Raw genomic sequence first — 23,965 nt, forward strand, 5'->3', positions numbered from 1 at the left:
ATTTTTTGACTTTGTCTGCTACCACTCAATGGTTTGTCTGTCTTGATGGCTCAATCTCGTTATATGTTAGCCAAAATATTCATCCTTTAAGGTCCCATCATATTAGGCAGACAGATGTAGTTAGATACCGTAAGAAGATTCTATTGTTGGTTGTACCGGGTTGTATGGTGGAATTAATGGGTTTCCTGTTAAAAAGCAGTATAGCCGGAGGTACTTCCCTGCCCTATTACTTGATAAGAGATCGGACGAGATCATTCTGAAAAATAACATCCTTTTTTGGATCACGATATAGGCGGTTAGGCTTGAAAAGTACAGAGCTTGTTGGACAAATAAAAAATACTAACAAATGTGACTCTTGCTACTGGGCTCAAGGAGTTATCTTTTGATTCTTATTGTGGGTGTACTTTCAATTCGATAAGATCTTTAATACTTATCCAGATTTTTTAAGCGAGTTTCTTAAAACAAAGTATTCTTTCACGAATGTAAATGACAACTGATGGAAGATGTGCAAATTAAGTATCTAATGCATGGTTTTCATAATTTACGGAGACACTGTAGTTTTGCAGTAAATGATAAATTGGTTTTCTCCACCTGTGTTCGTTCACTGCATATATCCTTACATGTACATTCAGTGGATCCGGGAAATTTTTCATCTAGTCTCTGAATAGTTTATTATCGGCAATGGAAATGAATTCTCATCCAACTGATTGGTTTTAATGATTTATCTAGCATAAACTGACACCATTTGAAAATTAGTTTCATTACGCTCTGCTAACGTAGTATAGCAACTTAGGATGATATACATTTGTACTATGTTCTACCTTACTTACGTTTGACTGAACGACACATCTGATGAACCATTTAAAAAATATGAACCACTGAACACCTGTTTCCTATTTTAAAACTTTGTCCCAGTGTACACTTATCAATCCATACTGTTTCAAACACAAAACCTTTAAATTTCACACTGAGCACGATATCTTTAGAATTCACCTAATCAGTAATCAAGTATTCCAAATTTTCTGTTCCAGTCAGTTCATGTCATGAGGACGATGTAACAAGTAAACCGGACAAATACATATGCTGATAAAAGGCTTCATGGTAGGAATTCTATTTTGAGTGAATGAATTATTCATCTTGTCATGGCACATCTTCCAACGCAATCTTGATTTGGTCTCTCAACGCATTAGGGAGAGGGTGCTGGTCAAACCATAAATAACTGAATTAAATCATAGAACACAACATATAACGTGAATTCTAATATTATTACAGTTATTCAATAATAAGTTGAATAATATATGTAATGTAACTGGCTTATAAGTTTGTTCGAGTTTTACATATTCAGTGGATAACTCATTCATTAATTAATCAGATTTGAGTTATTTTATTTGTATGGGAGCTCGTAATATTCGTTGGCTGCTCAAATCGAAGTAGGTGAAGCGAATTTCGAATCTGGAACGTATCGGTTGAATCGCCACGTGTTAATCAATATATATGTATATCATAAATTAGAACGATCATTCTTCTCTAAACTGTGGATTTTTCTCAGGAAAAACTATCCAAATTACTTACGTTTTTATCTGTTTTAATGATTTAAGTAATCTGAAATAAATCTACAATAGGTTGGCCCAGCTATTTTTTTAAAGAATTAAACTATATAAACAGTTATTTGTTCAAAATAATCAGTGATTCTTGATCATAACAGTTATCATTGTTGCTACTTGTTTGTTTGTGTTTGTGTAAATTAACTGAGTTCAGGACATCTCATTAACCTTGCTTATAATCGAATCAGATGGTAAATCATTTTTATGAGTATTTACGAGATTCCATTATAGAGGTAGGTAATAAAACTTTCACAGTAAGCAATAATTATTTATTCATTATAGTTTGCAGAATGACAGTTTATTTGTTAGGGTATTCAGTTTTTGGCCACCAAGTCTCAAGTTCGAACACCTTTCCACCTACTTCAGTTTAGGCTGAAGGGTAGTATCACCAACTTCTTATACTTAAAATACAACTCTAAGCCAAGTAAGCGAGTCTGCACCTGGTCTGACTGTAGTTTCCGATTTGACTTAGTGTTTGATCTTGCATATTATGATAACCCAATAAAAATATTTTGGCTGGAACACTTGTTCTTTTTGGTCCTAACATGTCTTTAAGGTCGAGTAGAGAATGACAAGTCTGAAAGCAATTTGCTCAAGGTCCAAGAACAAAGTTTTACTGCTGACTGTAATGGAATGTGATAACACAAAGGTATATCTCTCAGGAAACCAAGATCTACACTGATGCTGCCTTCTTATGACGGGAAAAAACGTGTTAGTAAAGGTCAACCGTGAAAATGATACACCTTTTTTTGCCCCACGGATTTCCATCAATGACAGAGTCTTTCAAAGTACAGAGATAGCACATCGTTTATATGACCTTATCTTCAAGTAGTTATCGATTGTGTCCTACAATTACTCTTTTAGATCTTCAAAATCATTACTAATCTAATATCCTTTTCATTTACCTCCATAATATATGAGTAACTGAAAAATCGCTACCATCCACACGACTCTAACAGGACTATTCTGTACATAGTAAATAGGTTAAATTATTTTCAATTATAGTTCAAACTCTTATTTGTAATTTTTTCATTGTCTTCTTTTTTAACAAAAACAAACAAACAATTTATAGGATAAAGATGAATTAAGCGTTCAACAAACATCAACATCAATGCAGCAACGTTCAGCTTATATTTGTGAAGTAATATTAAATAAAATGATTGCACGAACTGAGAACAATGAGTATGTTGATCAGGTGATGGAAAAAGTTACATTAATACGTGATCAAGTATGTTAAATAATTAGTAGAAGGAAATATTACACCTATATTTGATTGTTAAAATTAGAATTTATTGTTATGGTTATATCTCATTCTGGTATGATTTATTATCAATAGTTCTTGTTTATAATGTTATCAGAGTTCAGAGCTCATGAATTTAGGTATAACGATAAAGTCTACTATTGTTAGTTCTTTGAATTAGTATCCAATAGTCTATATTTTCCAATTTCAATCAATTCATAGTATAATACAATAATCATTGATTACCATAATTATGGATAATTGTCTCATTGTTTCGACATGATTGAACTCTTCTACTCCACTAGTGGACCACATTAAGATTCAATCAATAGAACCCGGTTAACACTAAAGGACTAGATGAACATGATACTGGCCAATACTCAGTGATTAATCAATTGTAAATCTCTCAATCATACAGGAAGTCACTGGCGTCTCGTCAAGCTCATTTGTAACGTCTCCGGTTGTGAAACTGGTTAATCCCAGTTCAAATCCACCGGCGAACTTTAATTCCCTTGAGATTGTAGTTATGCCTTGCTAACGAGTGCCAATCAACACAAAGCCTAGGCTCACAGTCATTTGTTGACTTCTTTCTAATAATCTAATCATTCTACTAGTCACAATTTATCACTTAAATTTATCTCAAAGTCAGTCATTAATGAGCAGCACATAATTATCAGTTCCAAGGCAATTGAGAGTTGTATGACGATTAGCTTTGATTATAAAGAGTTTTTGTAAGGAAATAGCAGAGTGTGTACGTACAACTTGCTTATTTGTTTCTTTAAAAAAATTGTTGAACTTATCAATAAGTGGACTAGTAGTTGAACAAATCATAAGTTGAAGTGTTCGCGCGCAGGACTGAAGGTCCTGCGTTCGATTACCGAGTTCAGGATTGTGAATGCAACTGCTAAGGTATCTCATACTAGGATGAGACGGCCGTCCAGTGCTTCCAGGTTTTCATCGGTGGTTTAACTTAGATAAGTTCATTATTTCAGTGAAAGTTAACCGTAACTACAACTCCATACTGAAAATCGCATTTTAGGTATTACAGTCCGAATAGTCAGCGATAAGAAAATCGATAAATCGGAAATAAGTTTATGTTATGAAAAATCAAATTAAATTATAAGTCGTGTGTTACTTGGTTATAAATGAATTATATATTGCAGAATAGATTTCCTAATTCTTTCATTTTCCTTTACTGCGGTTAGAACGGCTCGTTTACTACGCGTCGTGGAAGTATTTCTCGATGAATAGTTCATGAATATATAGTCCTAGATAAGCACCCAGTGAACAAATACGTAATCAATCAAAATAACTAGCCTCATTTGTATTATTTTAACTAAATCAATAGTATAATGTGGTATTTGAAAAATACAAACGAATTAATGTATGAATACATAGAACATAATATCAGAAACAGGATAGAAACATGATTAATGATTTGATGAGTTTAATATTCGATCACTTTACTTGTTTTATTCTAATGAGCTGGATGTTCTACACTTCATTAGGATAGAGTGAAAATTTAAACAGTTTAAAATCCCAAGCATCATAAGAGTTAAATGGTGGCTGGCAGCAGAATCCAGGGCGCGCGTTTCGTCCTATTTAGGACTCGTCAGATGGTTGTATCTGCTTATAATATCTGTGACTTAAGGCAATATCGAGGCCATCCCGCACAGGATACACATATGTCAATAAAGGACTGATTAACTACAGTCCTAAACATTAATCGGAAGATTCAAAAACAATCAATATAAAAATGAGTTAAAAATTCATCCATATCAATTCTTCACACAAAAGGCAATAAGATTTGTTCATTTTATAAATAGCCTTATTTTGTAGTGAACGAAGATTTCGTGGGGATAATCCATTTGTTGTTTAATGCAAAATTACAGTGTCTTCGTAAACTATAAAAACTATACATTAAATACTTCATTTGCACATCTATCAGTTGTCTCTTACAGACTACATCATTCCTTCATTGCTGTTGTTATTACAATTAATCTATGTTTACATTGCCGTTCTCTTCAATTCTATCTTTTCAACCGTCTGCTGCCAGGCATTCCTCTTCCGATTAGTGTTATATACTACTTATATCTGTCAACATAAGTAGCACACGCCCCAATTTTACATGTGTAGAAATGCTAATTTTTGTTTTTAAGTTTCACTTTGTTTATTTAACATTATTAATATTTTATTTCATCAAGTTTTGTTTTGTATTACTCTTCTTTTTCTCTACATTTCTCGATATAAAAAACATAACAAATCCATAGTATACTCCAGATTTTGTGAATATCGCACGTAATACACTTAGTCGTTTAGCTGCTGGCCAGTCAGTCGATGAAAAAGCCTATCGATATTCAGGTCATGCTTTATGCAGTGGTGTACATGATCTACGATTAACTGTTTTAAATGAATGTGATCTACCATTTGATAATGATATTGAGTCATTAAATTTACAAGACAATCACGGTAATGTTGATAATCTTCAACCATCGTCGTCTTCTCTACCTCATCTGCCTTCACCTCCTCTCCCTCATAATAATTATTATCATCGTCATCGTGATCAACATTCCAATGACAATGAACAACTAGAAGTTTCAGTCGGTTCAATGAAAGATAAACAGAAATCAATAAGAGAAATGGACAGAGTCAATTCAATGTTAGAAAATAATTCCACTTCTAATTATAACAACAAATCTCGTAAGTATTTACCGCATAAACGATAATGATATAAAATAGAGTTTTATTTTAATTTCATTAATGTGAACAAATTTTGTAATTTCTTCCTTTATATAGAGAAAGCTGTGTTCATTCTAATTTTTTATTGTTCGATTAGATCCATTATGCAAAACGTTTGTTTTCCTGTTGTTGCTTTTTTGTCGAGAGTATTTTCTTGTTTACATTTCGATAAACTGTCTTTCATTGTTACTCTCTCTCTCTCTCTAGATACTACTACTATTATTGTTAGTATGATTATTTTTCAGTGAAATTAGTTTTTCATTAAGTTTCATATGACATATTATAAATATGTATATTTGTACATGACAGTAGTTCTTGGTTGAAATTAATTTTATCGACAATTCATTTATTTAATAAAGGTCAATAAACAGAAAAGGAGAGAGACATAGAATAATTTTCAGTGTTATTTGTTATAAATGTTTTTATATGTTGAAAGATGAATAAATGTGTATAGGTCGCTGGTTGTAACATTACCACAATTCGGTCTTTTTTTCTTCTCTCTCTCTCTCTCTCTCTTTTGGTCATTATCAACTTCAGGTTTTTCAACCGTTTCGTGATTCGTTATCAGATTTAGTCACAGGCATGTTCTTAACGCTTAAATAACTCGTAGTTTAGTGGACGAACATCAAAACTCCACAATAAGTTTTATTTTCAAACGCTGAATAGTAATGTTTACAATTCATGAGTATTCAGAAGTCGTCACACCAACATATTGACCTTAGCTGAATTAATATTTCGCTTATCCATAATAGTCCACTTAAAATTGTATTTGTCTTCCTATGATGCTATATAGGATAGTATAAGATAATATGACCAACTTTTCTCGGCATATTACTTTCCTTTATTGAGGAAAGCAAGTCTTCTTAGAATTCTATTGTATGAATATTTTAATGCATCATAACCTCAAATTGTGTATAGATAAAAATGATAATGTTTCTTCTGCCAAAGTATCTCCTTTAAACTTAATGTTTGTAAAGAGGATCCCCTTTGGTGCTATAGATGCTTTCAAAAACACTATACTTAGACAAACAATTGACAGTTTCTATCCATACAGGAGATATTTAGATGATACTTTCATTATTTATGACAAAAATATAAGTTTCAAGACATTTTAGACAAGTTCAGTAACTGTCACCAATTAATTACATTTCCAATGGAATCAGAGTCGGATTCGAAATTCCACTTCTTCGATATTTTGTTGAAAAGGAAAACTGATGATTTTCTACGAAAATCGATTTACGAGGGTCAGACGAATTTGTACTAATGATGCAATCAACATCGAACTTGATAAACTATGGCTGATACTAATTAACAGTGGAAATCCACCAATATTCGTTGAGGAAAGTTTGAATTCGATACAACAACGTGAAAAGGTATTCATCGCACCAAAGAAGACTTTTTTCGTAAACATTCAGTTTAAAAGAGATACTGTGGCAGAAGAAATTCTAACAAAAGTAGACGATCAAAATATTCTATTGATCTGAACTTCATATCGACTTTTCTAATCGGCCTTTCATTCGTAGTTGTGTGATTAAAGTGATTAGGTATTTACCTGTTACTCCTCGTGAAGGAGCATAGGTCGCTCACCAGCATTCTCCATCCAACCCTGTCCTGGGCAATCCTTTCCAGCTCCTTCCAGTTGTAATTCATCCTTTTCATATCTGCTTCTATTATCCGACGTAATGTGTTCTTTGGCCTTCCTCTTTTCCGCTTCCCTTCAGGATTCCAAGTTAGAGCTTGCCTCGTGATGCAGTTTGACGATTTGCGTAATGTATGTCCTATCCATTTCCATCGTCTTTTCCTAATTTCCTCTTCAGCTGGAAGTTGGTTTGTTCTCTCCCACAGAAGGCTATTGCTGATGGTATCCGGCCAATGGATGTTGAGTATCTTGCGTAGACAGCTATTTATAAATACTTGTACTTTCTTGATGGTGGTTGTTGTAGTTCTCCAAGTTTCAGCTCCATACAGTAGAATTGCCTTGACGTTCGTATTGAAGATTCTCACTTTGATATTGGTTGAAAGTTGTTTTGAGTTCCATATGTTCTTCAATTGTAGGAATGCGGCCCTTGCTTTGCCAATCCTCGCCTTTACGTCTGCATCTGAACCTCCATGTCTATCGACGATGCTTCCCAGATATGTGAAGGATTCTACATCTTCCAGAGTTTCGCCATCAAGGGTGATTGGATTGCTGTTCTCCGCTTTGAATTTGAGGACCTTGGTTTTCCCTTTGTGTATGCTGAGGCCTACTGATGCAGAGACTGCTGCTACATTGGCTGTCTTTATCTGAATCTGTTCACGTGTACGTGATAGGAGGGCTAGGTCATCTGCGAAGTCCAGATCGTCTAATTGGTTCTGAGCTGTCCATTGTATTCCGTGTTTTCCTTCAGATGTCGAGGTCTTCATAATCCAGTCGACCACCAGAAGAAAGAGGAAGGGAGAGAGTAAACAGCCTTGTCTGACTCCGGTCCTTACTTGGAATGCATCTGTCAGCTGTCCTCCATGCACTACTTTGCACTGTAGTCCGTCGTATGAGTTCCGGATAATATTGACAATCTTCTCAGGAACTCCGTAGTGTCGAAGAAGTTTCCATAATGTCCTCCTATCTACACTGTCGAATGCCTTTTCATAATCAATGAAGTTGATGTATAGTGACGAGTTCCACTCAACTGATTGTTCGACGATGATCCGTAGTGTTGCAATTTGGTCTGTGCACGACCGATCCTTTCGGAATCCAGCTTGTTGATCTCGAAGTTGGGCATCTACTGCATCCTTCATCCGGTTCAGCAACACCCTGTTGAAGACTTTCCCTGGTATTGACAGTAGTGTAATGCCTCTGTAGTTTTCACATTTGCTCAGATCTCCTTTCTTTGGAATCTTGATGAGGTGTCCTTCTTTCCAGTCCATTGGCACTTGTTCCTCCTCCCAAATCTTTTTGAATAGAGGGTAAAGCATGCTTGTGGTTACTTCGACGTCTGATTTCAGTGCTTCAGCTGGTATGTTGTCGGGTCCTGCTGCTTTCCCGTTCTTGATTTGTCTGACGGCCATTCTAATTTCTTCCGTCGTTGGTGGGTTGACATCTATAGGAAGATCTGTGTGTGCTGCTTCGATGTTCGGTGGATTCATTGGAGCCGGCCTATTCAGGAGTTCCTCGAAGTATTCTACCCATCTGTTTCGCTGTTGTTGAATTTCAGTGATTGGCTTGCCTTCTTTGTCTTTGACCGGCCTCTCTGGTTTACTGTATTTCCCTGATAGTTTCTTCGTTGTATCGTAGAGCTGTTTCATATTTCCTTCTCTAGCAGCTTTTTCTGCCGTCGTTGCTAATTCTTCCACGTATTTCTTCTTGTCGGCTCTAATGCTCCTCTTCACTTGCCTGTTTGCTTCTATGTATTCAGCTTGTGCTTGGACTTTCTCTGCTCGTGTTCGGCTGTTGTTAATTGCTGTCTTCTTGTTCTTCCTTTCTTTGATCTTGTCCAGTGTTTCTATAGAGATCCATTCCTTATGATGGTGTTTCTTTAGGCCCAGAACCTCTTGACACGTTGAAGTCAATGTTTCTTTGATGCCTTTCCAGTTGTCCTCCATGGTAGTTTCTTCTTCCTTCAGTAGATCTTGAAAGGCTTGGAATCTGTTGTTGAGAGCTATCTTGAATTCATTGAGTTTGTCAGTATCTCGAAGGAAGGCTGTATTGAACCTTTGTATTGCTGTTTGTCCACTTGTCCAGTTCTTTTTTAGCTTCAGTTTTAAATTGGCTACAACTAGGTGGTGATCTGAAGCTACGTCAGCTCCTCTCCTGGTTCTCACATCTTCCATTGTCCTTCGGAATTTTTTTGATGCAAATATGGTCTATCTGGTTCTCTGTAGTGTGGTCCGGTGAGATCCATGTAGCCTTGTGTATACGTTTGTGTGGAATATTGTGCCTCCTATGACTAATTTGTTGAATGCACACAAATTTGCAAATCTTTCTCCATTTTCGTTCCTCTCTCCCAGTCCATGTCGTCCCATAATATCTTCATATCCAGTGTTGTCTATTCCGACCTTGGCATTTAGATCTCCCATCAGAATGGTGAGGTCCTTTCTTGAGCATTTCTCTATGATTGACTGCAGCCGCTCGTAGAATTGATCTTTAATGTCGTCGTTGCTATCATTGGTGGGTGCATAACATTGGATAATATTCATTAAGATCCCCTCCTTCTTTGTTTTGAATGATGCTTTGATGATTCTGGATCCGTGGGATTCCCATCCTACAAGTGCATTTCGTGCTACTTTGGACAGCATTAGAGCAACTCCCTGTGTGTGTGGAGCATTTTCCTCTTCGTGACCGGAGTATAGCAGCATCTCTCCCGTAGCTAGCCTTTTCTGTCCAGCTTGGGTCCAGTGGGTTTCGCTGATTCCCAGTACTGCCAAGTTGTATCTCCTCATTTCCGTTGCTATTTGACTGGTCTTCCTGGTCTCCCACATTGTTCGGACGTTCCATGTACCTATAAAAAATTTTGCTCTGGTTGTTAGAAGGGGCATCGGCCTCGTGGCTTCCGAAGGAATTCGGCTTTCACCATGAAGCGTCATAATTCTTCTAAATGAAGACCTTCTAACTCTCAGGGCAGAGTTAAAATGGTTTGAATTATTTTTTCTGGTAAGCGTTTTTTTAGCGAGTTAGTTTTCTACGGGATGGGGACGCTAACCCCATGCCCAACCCTCCTCCTTTACCCGGGCTTGGGACCGGCAGTAACTCTAGAAGAGCTACAGGCGGAGTTGATTAAAGTGATGATAATATAAAAACAAAATGAATACGTTTTATCCACTGTTTGAATTTGGGATCTTAATTCAAAGTTCAAATCTATCTTTAAGAAGTTGAACTGTATTGTGGTGTATGATACTTTTGTCTGTTGACATAAGTAATATGTAATACCAATCGAAAGTGAAAAACCGGGCAGCAGAAGGCTAAGAAGATCGAGTTGAAGGGAATAGAAGGGAAAATAGAAATGAATTGTAAACTGGAAGAATCTTAGACAGTATGACGGACAAATGATGGGAATTTGCAAATGAATTATTCAATGTATGGTTCTCACATTGTACCAACAGATTCTGTAATTTTGTGTTAAAAATAATTTGGTTGTTCCCATCAATGTTCTCGTTCACAACAGTATCAATCAGTTGCAAAGAATAAATACTTTATCTGATTGTTTAACATTCACAATATTATTGTCTTGTTAATAGAAGAATAATAAACTTAAAAATAAAGCCAATCATTAATGAATTCCTAAATTGTAATTTTTAAAACAGTTGACTTCTTATTAGTATAGTTCAATAAAATACTGAAAAGACATTGAACAGAACAATTCTTTGTTTTAACATATTCTTCAATTTTTGCAAATCATTACAAAAGTTTCTTTTTAAGCATATATGTTACATGTATCACAATTTGTGTTGTTATAGTAACGTACTTTTGTCTTAAATCAAAGTGCATAAAAAGAAATAATAATATGACATATTTTAAATGATTCAATGAGGTACATTCAAGAGAACGTTTTAATTGAAGATTATCAAATGAAGTACATTTAAACATATAAGAGTTCAGCTAATATTTATCGTATATAATGAGAGCTTAGATGGTATTTCATATATCTATTGTCCTAAGTATAAATATAAGAATTACTGTAGCCATTTTACAGACATAGTATGTTTACTTTATCTGAATGTTTTTAGTCAATCTTTTGAAGTATCAAAATCGTTATACAATCGTCGAAACATATATCATTTAACTATTAGAATTGTAAACTTTAAAACCGCTCTCCGTCCACCTTGGTTTAAACTATTGAATACTGTAATAATAAATATATTTTCTTGTTATATCCCAATGAGTAGAAAAATTGTATTTCTGACGTTTCGTGACTTAATGTAAGGCATTTCTTCAGAGGAAATAAATAATCGAGTGGTGTGATTATCTTGTAGACTTTAACACAAAATACATGAATAATTGAAGGCCTTATGTGTTTAATTCTCTAGTTAAATTCCAATACTTAATACCTGGAGATTTATTGTGACATTATATGTAACAGACTAGCAGTATGCAAGTAGGTAGATACATATGTAATACTAATACTAACGATAACAACCGCAAAAATGTAGATAGTGATTTGCATAATAATTGTTTAATTCAATTAAAATCAAACAAGGCGAAAAACAAAATCATATGGTGAATATGAAATTACAAGATCATTGGAATGCTAACAATTATTAATAACACCGATACTAATACTACTTGCATGAAAATAAGTAATAAGTTCATATGGTACACAGTTATAAAACGATATCACTTAGCTATCAATCAACTGTTTATTTTAAGAGATAGAGTGGATAAATCATACTTCATTTGTTTTCAATTTATAACCAATGTTATTAAGTTGAACATTTTATTAAAATAATTAAGGTATGATAACTCTAATATCATTAAGAACACTTCCACCTATTAGATCCATCAAATACTCATATACCCTTCTCTATATTTCCTGTTGACTTTGGTTTGAACAGTCTAATTAGTAATACAATAGTCTTTACATCAAATAATTCAGTTCAACGTTGACAGCATGATTGATTGATTCTTCAATGATCTCTTAACTGTTACATATAATAATAAGAAAATTAGTGAAGTAAATGCAGTCTGGAATCAATTCTATCTCAAGATCTCATTGTGTACTCAATGAAAAATGTCAACTAAACTGAAAATCAATTTCATTTTTAAACGGTCAGTAACAAAAATATAGAGCTATATTAGGCCTAAGATTCTTTTGAATATCATTCATAATAATTTTTGCGATACCTCAAAACTGTACACAACTAAGAAGCAAATAAAAAAAATTGTAGCACACATTAAACAAACTGTTCATTTTGTTTTGTTTTGTTTAAATGTGTCCATTTGTTGTAAATCAAATGATCTCCGGGTTAAATGTGGGTAGATAATGTTGCATTTAACGTGTTTTTGTTACTTAATATACATGTAGATTAATTCAATCTGTAATGGATACACATTCTACATGTTTGTTTAAATGTGTGTGTGGATGTGTACACACTTGTGTTTGTGAATGTGTTTATTCTTCTTGCTGATTTGTGTAAAATCAACCAAGTTATAGTATCTTTGCCATGGAAATGATATAAGTTTTATAGTTAACTGAATAAATCAACATATTAAGATGTAAAGCAACAACCGTTTTATAATAAAACAATATTTAAGATATTTATCACGTTACACTGTACTTTTTACTATTAAGAACAATGGAATATTGAACATTAAAATCGAAATATTTGATTACAAGCAGAGACGAATGATGGCTAATAGTGGAATCCAGGACGCGCATTCTGTCTTATTTAGGACTCGTCAGTTGGATGTACCTACGTCCTAGAGTTGTTCTCCCCGGGATTCAAACAACCAATACAAAAATTTACGAAATATTTAATGTTTTACTTTACATAAAAACATGCTTGCCTTTCAGAAGGTTATTAGTGACCAAACTGAAATATTCCATAAGATCATAGTGTAATAAACTGTTGGACTATGATGTATCATGAGGTATTTTGGTTAGCCTTGGATATTGTGATGATCCGTTAGAGCTATATTGACTGGAACACGTGTTCCTAGAGTTTTTACCATGACAGATGGGTCCATACGAGGATGGTAAATTGAACGTTCGACTGTAAAGTACTTTTAACTGCAGAGAGCTGTGACGGGAGTAAGGTGTCGCCCTAAGTTAAACAACATATGCTGGCTTCCTACAACAAAAGGATCCGGTTAAAAAGGTCGATCCTAACAATATCTTTACTCCTACCACCTTGGTTTTAATAATTTTTATTGCAATTAAACTTTCGATTCCAGAGTATCATCGATTTCTCATAAACTAAACGCAATATATTTCTTGACTCGAACTATACTACTTGTATTATTCTATCTAGTATTTGTATTATTTGTAGTTCTGATCGTAATTTAAAACTGTATTCGATGGTAAAGACATCATTTTGTTGTTGCAATGTTTTAAATCTAACAATCCGATACTGTTACAGTGTTCATGTTATTCTCAATGCTAATTTATGATTCAGTATGAAACTTATGTTTTAGATCATTTGTATATATAATAGTGATAACAGTATTCTCAACACCGATTGTTCATTATTACAATGAATATCTCTTTAACATGGATTAAACCTTTAATTATTCAAAATACATTATTTAAATGTTTTCAACAGTCAATATCTGCTACCCATAATCAGTCAATAAAATTTTTTTTTATCAGTTCAGTTGCTATAATTGTTTCCATTCATCGTATCTAAGGCTCTTGAATTCCAACATATGTCTCTCGTTTTTTTAAAGGATACATAGAATGGGAAATATCCGAAGTATTGCAGTGTTTCTGTTTAAGATCTCCAGTATTTAACGTTGGGATAAATTATAGATGTTTTATAGTAAAGCGTGAGTGAGTCCACTTTAAACTCGTAATTATTTGATCAAAACAAATTTCAAACATGTAGTTTATTTGGGATATTTTGACAGTTGGGAAATATGTGTCTCAGACGTTTGAATAAGCCATTAGAAGCCTATACGTTTGAGCCAGGTTCAATGTTGATTACAATTGAAGGTTGACTGATATACATAATGTGACATTTTCGACTGGTTTATTGACTTTACCCAACTCTAAGTACTTGTGATCACAAACTATAGTGTTTTGAGACCCTCATAATGAAGCGATAAGACGAACGTGCTAACTGATATACATTACGAAATATATTTTCTAAAATGAAAATATTTTTATGTTCGTAAGTAGATATAGGCGAAGGAAGACATTATTTATGACATTGAAACCTATAATCTTCTTTTTCAATCCACTGAAAATCTAAAGTCGTCTAAGCTCATTCTCATAATCGGTTTTTATAGCACAGAAGCATTGAATTTTCATCTCTCAGACTTGGAGTTCTAAAGTTATCTTATATTTTTACCATGACAATAATTCATTTCTTCTGAAATTATATTGTCTATATATAACGTTTACTACTACCGCTGATACTATTACTCAGATATTTGTCTTGATAATTTCGATGATGATTTATCTGAGGCGTGTTCATAGGTACTGACTATCTGGTTTATAGTCTACTGGACAACCGAGGTTAGTGGTTAGAAGCTGTTAGGTGATATGGCTCAGAATCGATCATAATATTATGTATGGATTCACTTTTTATCTTGCTTTAAGTTATAACTTCTTTCAGACATACTTTTTCATTCCTCCTTTTCGAGTCCTATTTTGAATGTTTAGTGTTTCTCACTTTCATTGCTACCGTGATTATTTTGTCTTCTAGTTTATGAATGAAGTTTGAGCTAACGCATATCTGTACCAGGCTTACGTTGATTGTAACTGATTGACTAAGTCCCATCTTTTATCGAGTGTAACCATGATGAGCAAACCTATGCTTTGTCTGATAAACTGTGGGCTTTTCATATTCTGTTGTTGTTTTCTAGTTGGGACCAATTAAATTCTTTCTCTGAGCTCCCAAACAGTAGTTATCACTTCTTATTCTGCATGGGAAATAGCAAAATGATGGGGAAAAATGAACTCTATTAAATAATAATTGACTTAAATTATTTTAATAAATTATATTTTGTTCATTGTTTCTATAGTGCCTAACCGATCAGCTTGGTTAGCTCCAGTTTAAGCTACAAGAACACAACAATACTTATGTCTAATCTCAGACAAATTGTCTGTTTTGTAAATGAATCCTCTCGATTATCTAACTGGAATTTATTAAGCAGTGGGCTTGTAGTTGAAATACTTAACTTTGACTGGGCTATAAGTTCCAACCATGCTCCACTTACCTCGATTTCTGGAACCAAGTACGTTTCCTTAATCCTTACACAAAAATGTACACGTTAAAACTGAGGACACAAACGTGCACCTTTTAATGATTTATGTTATTTTTCTTAGATCATTTTATCTTTATTTTATTTTTCATGTTTACTTTTGTACTCCTGTTACAAATTGTAACGCTTAGTCTTCTGTTTAAATTTAACATTAGTTTCATTTAAACAGTCCACTGGAGATATTCATGCATCACAAGAAAATCAATTATCTGAAAGAAATGAAGTTTTCTCTGTATTGACAAGTCCACAACGTGAAACAATGGCTGAAGAGTTAGCTGGATTTCTAGCGGAAAAAAAACGTTTTATGCGTGAAATAGTTAAATGGGATGATTCTGCTAATGATATTATTGTATTAGCTAAGAAAATGTGTGTAATTATGATGGAAATGACAGATTTTATACGTGGTAAAGGTCCATTACAATCTACATTGGATGTTATCGAAGTAAGTGATTAAGAAAAATATCTATTCATGTACTTGAAATTAGTTTTTCTATCTCTCTGATATAAAGTTAATTTTGTAAGTTATAAATATGTAGGTTTGTTTTTGCTGAACAACATTTCCAACGGTTAATATTAGTGATATATCAAGGAGTAGAATTTAGAATTTCTGTAGTTAGGTGACTTAATCCAAGTCACTTTTCAAAAGTAAATAAATCAATAGCCGAAATTAAATGAACACAAATTTAAATTTTCAACGGTTATTCAGATGATATTCAACTCTTTATATTAAAGGTATGCTTACAATGCTACTAACTTCAATAACTGTGTTCGAGGGAAGTTGGATGGTTTTTTCGAAAACAGTATACTTTACTAACAAAGCAATTAATTTTGAAACGGCGGTTACTTAATCTTACATCCTAATTGAAAGTGAATGCTAATCCGAACATTTTTGGGGTTTTTATGTAATCACTTATTCGTTTACTTTGTATTTTGATTATCTCAACGTCAACTTTACTTTCCTAAGGTTACTTTAATAGTCACTGAAGGTCATCAACACAGTACGCTTTCACTAGTCCAGTATTTTTATGGTTATACTAGATATTTAAAATCCTAAGAATTCCGGGACATTGGACAAAGTCCTCCACTTCTAACTAGTCTTCAACGATACTCCAGTTGATGGTGAAGGTCATTTAAAATTAAATGGATAACGACTACTGATCAATAAATATTAGTCTAAAGTAATAGCATTAAAAACTTATACTTTCAGTCACTTGTTTCTATGCACGACCATACTATTTGTTCTACGTTTTACAGCTACGTCTCATCAGCTTGTTGTAGAGAAGATGGTACAATTTGGTGTTATTTGGCCAATTTTGTGCAATCGATTCTCTTAATAGTAATACTAACTGTAAATAATAGGTATTCTGTTTAAAATCTGGTATCTACACTATTTTTTAATTGTGTATTGAACATTAATTATGGAGAAGCACAGGTTGAGCTACCATTTTTAAATTGCTTAGTTTAAAGAAATCTAAGTGGAGCTCTAAATCCATCCACCTATCGAAAACCAACGCACTTAAATCGTTATATCGACTTCAATTCAATATATCCATTCAGTGTAGAAATCACTTTAGCACTTAGTCTCTTTAGAAGAACAAACAAAATTATTACAGCTGAAGAGGATAAACAAGGAGAACGCGTCCATTTTCATTCTATTACATATTTTTGATGTGAGATGAGAGTGTATTGATCAGTTTAGAAAAAGACCTTAGATGAGTATTTTTATTACAACAATAGTATCATCTGTATACCGCCTAATATTCCTGTACAACTTGAAAAACTCCAAATTAAATCGGCAATAGCAGTCCGTGCCATTTTCAACAACCATCCATTCGATATTAAAAATATCAAAACAATGCTAAAAGACTTTTCCAACTACAAAGACAGGGGATTAGCTGAAGCTTCCCATATATTGTTTAATCCTACTGCTCTCAATAGTAAAGAAGTCCTGACTATCCATCCAACTTAGATCATCTATCGGAGCTACTATATCTGATTCTATTCACATCTCACACCATCATCACAAATATAAAGTCAACTCTATCTTTTCACATTACAAATATCATATTTTTCACATCGATTAACATACATACAAATACATAAGTATATCTCATAGAAATCACTTAGATGAGAGTGAGATGACATTGACTTGATCAGACCTGTTTTTGATTGATTAATTGGTTGATTGATTGATTGTACTAAATATTCTTGCTTTACTCCTTTGTACCATTTAAGCTTGGATTAATTTGATTTGTTTATTTATTCTTTGAAGTGTTGAAAATACTAATTTTTCTACTCATTAGGATATTACAAATATGCTATTCTTGATCAAAGAAATATTTGGTTGTTAATATGTTATCTGTTGTAAAACCTTCTTATAGTTGTGAATCTTGTGTTACTATATGAGAAAATACTAACAATCGAAATTATACATAATTAGTAGGAAATTAATTTACTAAAACAAGTAGTACTCTTAGAAGATTAACAGGATCTTGCTACTGGATGCATTCCTAGTGATAATCCGTTTGTGATAGTGTTATCTATGTCTGTGTCGTTGTTCAAATACTGTTAGTAATGTGATAGACGAAATCGATTTATATATAATCGAAGATGGTTATGTATAATCCTATTCGGTTCACTTTTGGGAGTGTCACAACATTCGTCTGACAGTGAAAAGCTTAATATACAATAAGTTGCTAAAAGAAATTTAACTTTACTTTAGTGGAACCTGGAACTTGTTATTTTCATATTGATGATTTATGATAATTGTATGCGTTGTTAATAGTTATCTCCGAAGGACTACTTGCACTTACTTGTAATGCCGTATGACTATTGTTATAGTCCGATAACATGTGTTTCAACATCTTGGAGACCACCATCATTTAACCAGTGTTGTTATCTTAAAACCTCAAGCTTGATTGTTTAAAAACATCTTAGGTTTCGTGTACTTTCGTATTCAACACTGTGTATTGCTATCTCTGAGACTGAATTAAAAGAGTAAAATATCACTCAATTTATAATTTGAAAAATATAGAATGAATAAAAATTTTGTATCTCGTTAATTATGTGTTCATGGAGCATAATTCTCAACATAAATCATCTTATTCTCACCACTTCAGTGTATCAAGCTGATTTTTCTACAGCGAAATAATTTTTTAATCTTCATTCTGTTTTGTTTGTTTTTGTCTCTCGAAATTTGACTCCATACGTTCAGGCAGCTCAAGAAATATCGGAACATGGTAAACGTCTAAATAGTCTATGCCGACATATTGCAGATATGTGTCCAGATTCAGCTAGTCGACGAGATTTATCCGCCTATTTACAACGAGTTACATTCTATTGTCATCAACTAAGTATTACTAGTCGAGTGAAAGCTGGTGTTCACATGCTCAGTGATGAAATTGTAAGTCACCTCGATGATTATTTATATTATGAATATAGATGTTACTAATTGATTGATATCAGTAGAGACTTGAATATGTGGTTTTTAGTATGTGGAGTTTAATGTAAACAGTACACTGAATTGTCGTCTCTCCTGATGTGTGCCAACAAGTGTGAACACGAGTTTTGTTTTCGTATCCTTCGTTCGTATCCACCCCAACTTTTTCTTGGCTATATACTTTATTACTAAACAAATTCAGTCACTTCAGTACGCGCCCTTTTGACAGAATCTCATCAATACTGATTGCTATATAAGGATGAGAGGAGAAGAAGAATGATCATTCGTGCATAAACTACTTGCAGAAATTATAAGCAGAGTTGGTTAGTGGCTAGTAGTAAAATCCAGGACGGTCATTTCGTCTTATTTTGGATTCATTAGTCAGATGTACTTGCATCCCAGATTTGATTTTCACTCTGGAACCCGAACCCAGTACCGTTTTCTTCAAATGCCGTCGCGTTTTCCACTTAGCTATTGAGTTCAGATAGCTACTCCGTAAATTATTTATGCTTTCACTGACTCAATTCAATTTCCATATCGTAATTGATTGAAGTGTTACCTAGGGTATATCACCATAATGAGTGTTACATCGTTCTTAATGCATCAACATGTTTATTTTGCAAGTTTTCTTAGGATGGACATTTGTTTTTTCTAAGAACTATTGATTTATTATCGTTGTTAATTAACTATTCAAATATATAGAATTATGTATGCATTTCATGTTCAGTTCTATAACCTTTAGCACTTATTTTGAAGGAAATCTGAATTAATATGCATACTAATTAGTATTGCTTAATGAAACACACTTCCACTTGACTGACCAATGATACACATTGATTTGGTCCAATTTTATTGAATTGCTACATTTACTACTAAGATGTGTATTAGTAGTTTGAAGCATATCACAAAAATGTTTATTCGGCTGGCTGGCTTTGCGCGGAAATTTTAATATCAGTTTAACTTACCATAACAGTTTATGTGGTTATTCCTTGAATAGCTACAAAGGAGTCTTTACAAATTTTTTTGATGATCAGGCTATTGATCCTGTCTAAATCACACATACAGTACAGGTAAACAAAACATAAATTCGATGTAAGTAACTTATAGAGTGGTTGCAGTTTTTCCGTACGATTGAACACATCCTTTCTGGTATTCCTTTTCATAATCCTTCTATGTCACGTGTAGCTAGTGATCACAGAATATAATGCTATAAATCAATTTCACTGAAACACTTCATTACTTCTTGTCAGGATCCAGTTCTATCGTCTTAAAACAATTACCAACTTCTTTTTACCTAACTATTCGGGACAGTTAATTTATGAGTAAAAAACTGTATTACACCTAATTATCAGTATTTATTGAGTTTGGAAACATTTTAGCATAATTTATCAACTCAACTAGGATCCTATAACTGAATTCTTGATTGAATGTCAACTAATTTCAACTCATAGATTAATAGATTTCACGCTTTACAACCGTACAGCATAAACAATTTCGTACACTTACCTTCAGTAAATGTATGGACACCATCATACTCGTCAATATTATTAGTTATGGCTTGTACGCTTGTGCTGGAGTTTGTCTGAGACGATAAAGCAAATATTATCACGTATGTGTGCAAAATAGACTGGTTTATGGAATATCTTGGTGATGCCAAAAATATGGTTAAAAAGCATTATATATTAAAAGCTTCGTCACATCTTTTACAAGTCTTGGGTTCAACCTCTGTGATATCATAAATATTCAATGCTAATAAGTATTATATGAAGATGACAGAATCATTCAGTACCACCCATATTTTTAATAATACCCGAACTTATATCAATCTATGATGAATACAGCTTACAAATACGGTTGTTGTTTGTTTGTTACACCAGAATGGTGAGAAATTAAACTTAAAATCTCTAACTTAGACTTTTGAAACTATTGTAGACGTGTGGCCTCATAGTTAAAACTCTCGTCTTCAAACAAAAAAATTACATGTTTCATCTCTCTGTATATTAAAGTTTGGAAAACTGATTAGTAAACCATTAGTCCTCATAAAAACTATATATCTCAAGGCTAAATACGAAGTGTTTACTTCGTAAATGCGTTACGTAAAAAATATCGTTATATATTAAGCCGTTAGTACTTTTTCCAGTTAAATAGTACATGCAGTCATGTAAGATAGTTGGAAGTAGTCGGCAGAAAACTTTGAACTTAAGTTTCGTGCTAGGTGGTACTTTTCAGGAAGACATATCTTCAACCACCTAATATCGTAACATACTCCGTGAAATGTTGAACCAAATAGACTAGTGACCATATTGCAACTTAATCGATAGAATCTAATTTGTATTAAAGGACTAGACAAGTATGATATTGGTCACTACTCAATGAAGCATTACAAGGTATTAATGTGTGTTTTAGATATTCTGTCTATTAGCTTTCTTCTACATTAGCCTACTCCATTTATTAACTTTCTAACCTTCTTTATTTTATTCTAGTTTGAAAGTGCAACTTCACTAATACAAGCTGCTAAAAATCTAATGACATCAGTTGTTTTAACAGTGAAAGAAAGTTATATAGCATCAACTAAATATCGTAATAGTTCTAATCAACGTTGTATAGTTCAATGGCAAATGCGTACACCAGAAAAAAAGTCATTAGTATCAGATTATTTAAAAAACTCTTCAATATATAATCGTGATTATTTATTTGACGAGTTGAATTCACATCATCCAGATGCATTGAATGAATTATCACAATTTAAACATCCACCTAATTCATAACGAACATGTTTTTTGTTGAAAATAATTTTATACTACTTATAACTATGAATACTACTAATTAAATTATGATCTCAATTGAAATGCTTTTATATTTTAATGAAAAAGTTCAATTAATCACAATTCAATAACACTGATCTGATCATCTATTGTATATATCTATATTGAATTCATATTGTTTTTTTTTAAATTTTCCTTTACCTTTTTATACATAAGTCAACAGTTTCCTTTTTTTTCTCTCTCATCTAATAATGTTAGAAATCTACCTCTTTCTCTATACTTAATATTAGTTTTAAATACATCATTGTACTCTATCTAAATGCTCAATTACACATTTATTCATGTGTGTGTGTATCATACATATATAGGCTTGATTTCAGTGCTTCATGCCCTATAAACACATTTCCCATATACAACTCAATACATTCCTTTATCTCAGGTTATATTTTATATATATAGCCTTTTTCTCATTGTTAATTATGCCATATTGGCTAACACCATCTACTGGCACTAATTATGCTGATATTATTTAAATGCTACTAATATTAGATTGTTTTCATTTTGGTTAGAGTAGATATTTTCATTATTAATCTTATTACGTTGTACGATTCTCATTCATAAATTGTTGTGTTGTACACTGATTTTTTGTAAATAATCTTAGTGATTACCTTACCTTTATAATGTGTGTATGGTGTTTGATTGTTTATTGTTGTCGGCAGCAGTGTTTCCTATATTTGTGTGCGAGTTCTGCGTTTATCCATTCCTTTTTTATATTACTTGTTAAAATAAACAATTGTTTACTCATTTTTTAAAATTCAAATCTTTATGTTGTTATTCAGTGTAAAAGGTGACTGCTCATGGTGTTTGGTTATTCTGGAACGAATGCGTCTCTATGTTGCCCATCTGTTTGTACTCTTACTACCTTTACCACTACGGGATTTGAGTTGACAACTGCATCTCTGTGCTAATGTGGTATGGCAACTCGAACTGATGTACGTACGTACGTACAAAGTTCTACGTTGTTACTGACTGACTGCTCATCTGTGAAAGTCTGGTCGTTTCACAGTAAATTTGGTACTTAAGTTTGAATTTTCACCATGCTGTACTGTTTCATCATACTTTACAATTGATTGATCACTGGGTAGTCACCAATGCTAAGTATTTCAATTTCTTCTCAATGCAGATCGAACTCTATCGATCAAGTTGCAATGTGGACACTAGTCTAGGTGACTATGTTGAGATGTAAATTGGTAGTTAGAGGTAGTTGACAGTAAATCGTACTTGACTTAGGTTTCATGCTATTTGTCACTCGTCAACAAAGTGATGCTCCCTGGTGGATTCAGTCCCGTGTCACTCAGCCACACAGTTATGGATGTTACCACTGATCTATTTGGGCCGCGTCTTTGATGTGAAGTGCACAAAACTGAATTTGTAAACAAATCTGCCAAAGTTCTTATGATCTGTGTATTACATATAGAATCAATCCAAGCTTTTGGGCTAGTTCTTTTTTTATCATAAGCTCAGCTTCCGACTTGCTCATCCATTCCAAACTTCAATTACCTCTCCAGATCGGATTAGTACACCAAACTTTTCACTGCTTTGTTTACTTGTATGATCTATAGACAAGGTTGGTCTAAATCTTGTTTTTCGGAATAAATGAACGTCAAGTTTGTGTTGGATCAATGCCTGTGTGTAAATAATAAATCCATACATGTTAAGTAGATCCATTACTTCAGACTGCTGATATCTCTTCACATCTGCAATTCATGAAAGCAAGAATATACGGGCAGTTGGATTAGAGTGAATCTCCGAAAAAATTGCAATAAGATACAATGAAGGAATTTGATAGGTAGTAGACTTTACTGTATGTTAAATATTTCAAACTACATTTTCGATTAATTGGTTAGGTATAATATCTGTGTCATGTTATCGAGTTTTTATTAGTGTTCAAGTTCCATCGGTATGGTCACCTCGTTAAATGAGGCTACATAGTTTGCTTGATGTTGAGTGATTTGAGATAAAGCAATATGAGGTCTAGATCTAAAGTTATTGGCCGAATAATGATGACCACTTAACACCAGATTGGATTAATGGACATACTATTTAACGAATTAATAGCAAGATTCAAATAGTAAGTCAGTGATTTTCTGCATTGGTTTCATAGTTCGATCCCAGCATTATCAAGTTTACTTTGATACTAAATATTAAACTACCAAGAAAATATATTTCATTCAAAACGATACAAGTATGTAATTATATGAAATCATTACCTTAGATTTATAT

At 33.2% G+C, this 23,965-nt stretch overlaps 1 protein-coding gene across 1 annotated transcript in view; it reads left to right on the top strand.

The window, feature by feature from the left end:
• Nucleotides 1-22,979, top strand: part of CTNNA1 (Catenin alpha-1) — a 36,649-nt gene extending 13,670 nt beyond the window's left edge. The window contains exons 10-14 of the mRNA XM_051215608.1: nt 2,677-2,832; nt 5,115-5,544; nt 15,634-15,920; nt 18,693-18,881; nt 21,401-22,979. Coding sequence (XP_051066138.1) covers nt 2,677-2,832; nt 5,115-5,544; nt 15,634-15,920; nt 18,693-18,881; nt 21,401-21,685 — 1,347 coding nt within the window. The 3' untranslated portion in view covers nt 21,686-22,979. The remainder of the gene's footprint in view (nt 1-2,676; nt 2,833-5,114; nt 5,545-15,633; nt 15,921-18,692; nt 18,882-21,400) is intronic.
• Nucleotides 22,980-23,965: the final 986 nt, after the last annotated feature.

This window comes from Schistosoma haematobium, chromosome 4, assembly GCF_000699445.3.
Source record: "Schistosoma haematobium chromosome 4, whole genome shotgun sequence".
NCBI classification, from domain to species: domain Eukaryota; kingdom Metazoa; phylum Platyhelminthes; class Trematoda; order Strigeidida; family Schistosomatidae; genus Schistosoma; species Schistosoma haematobium.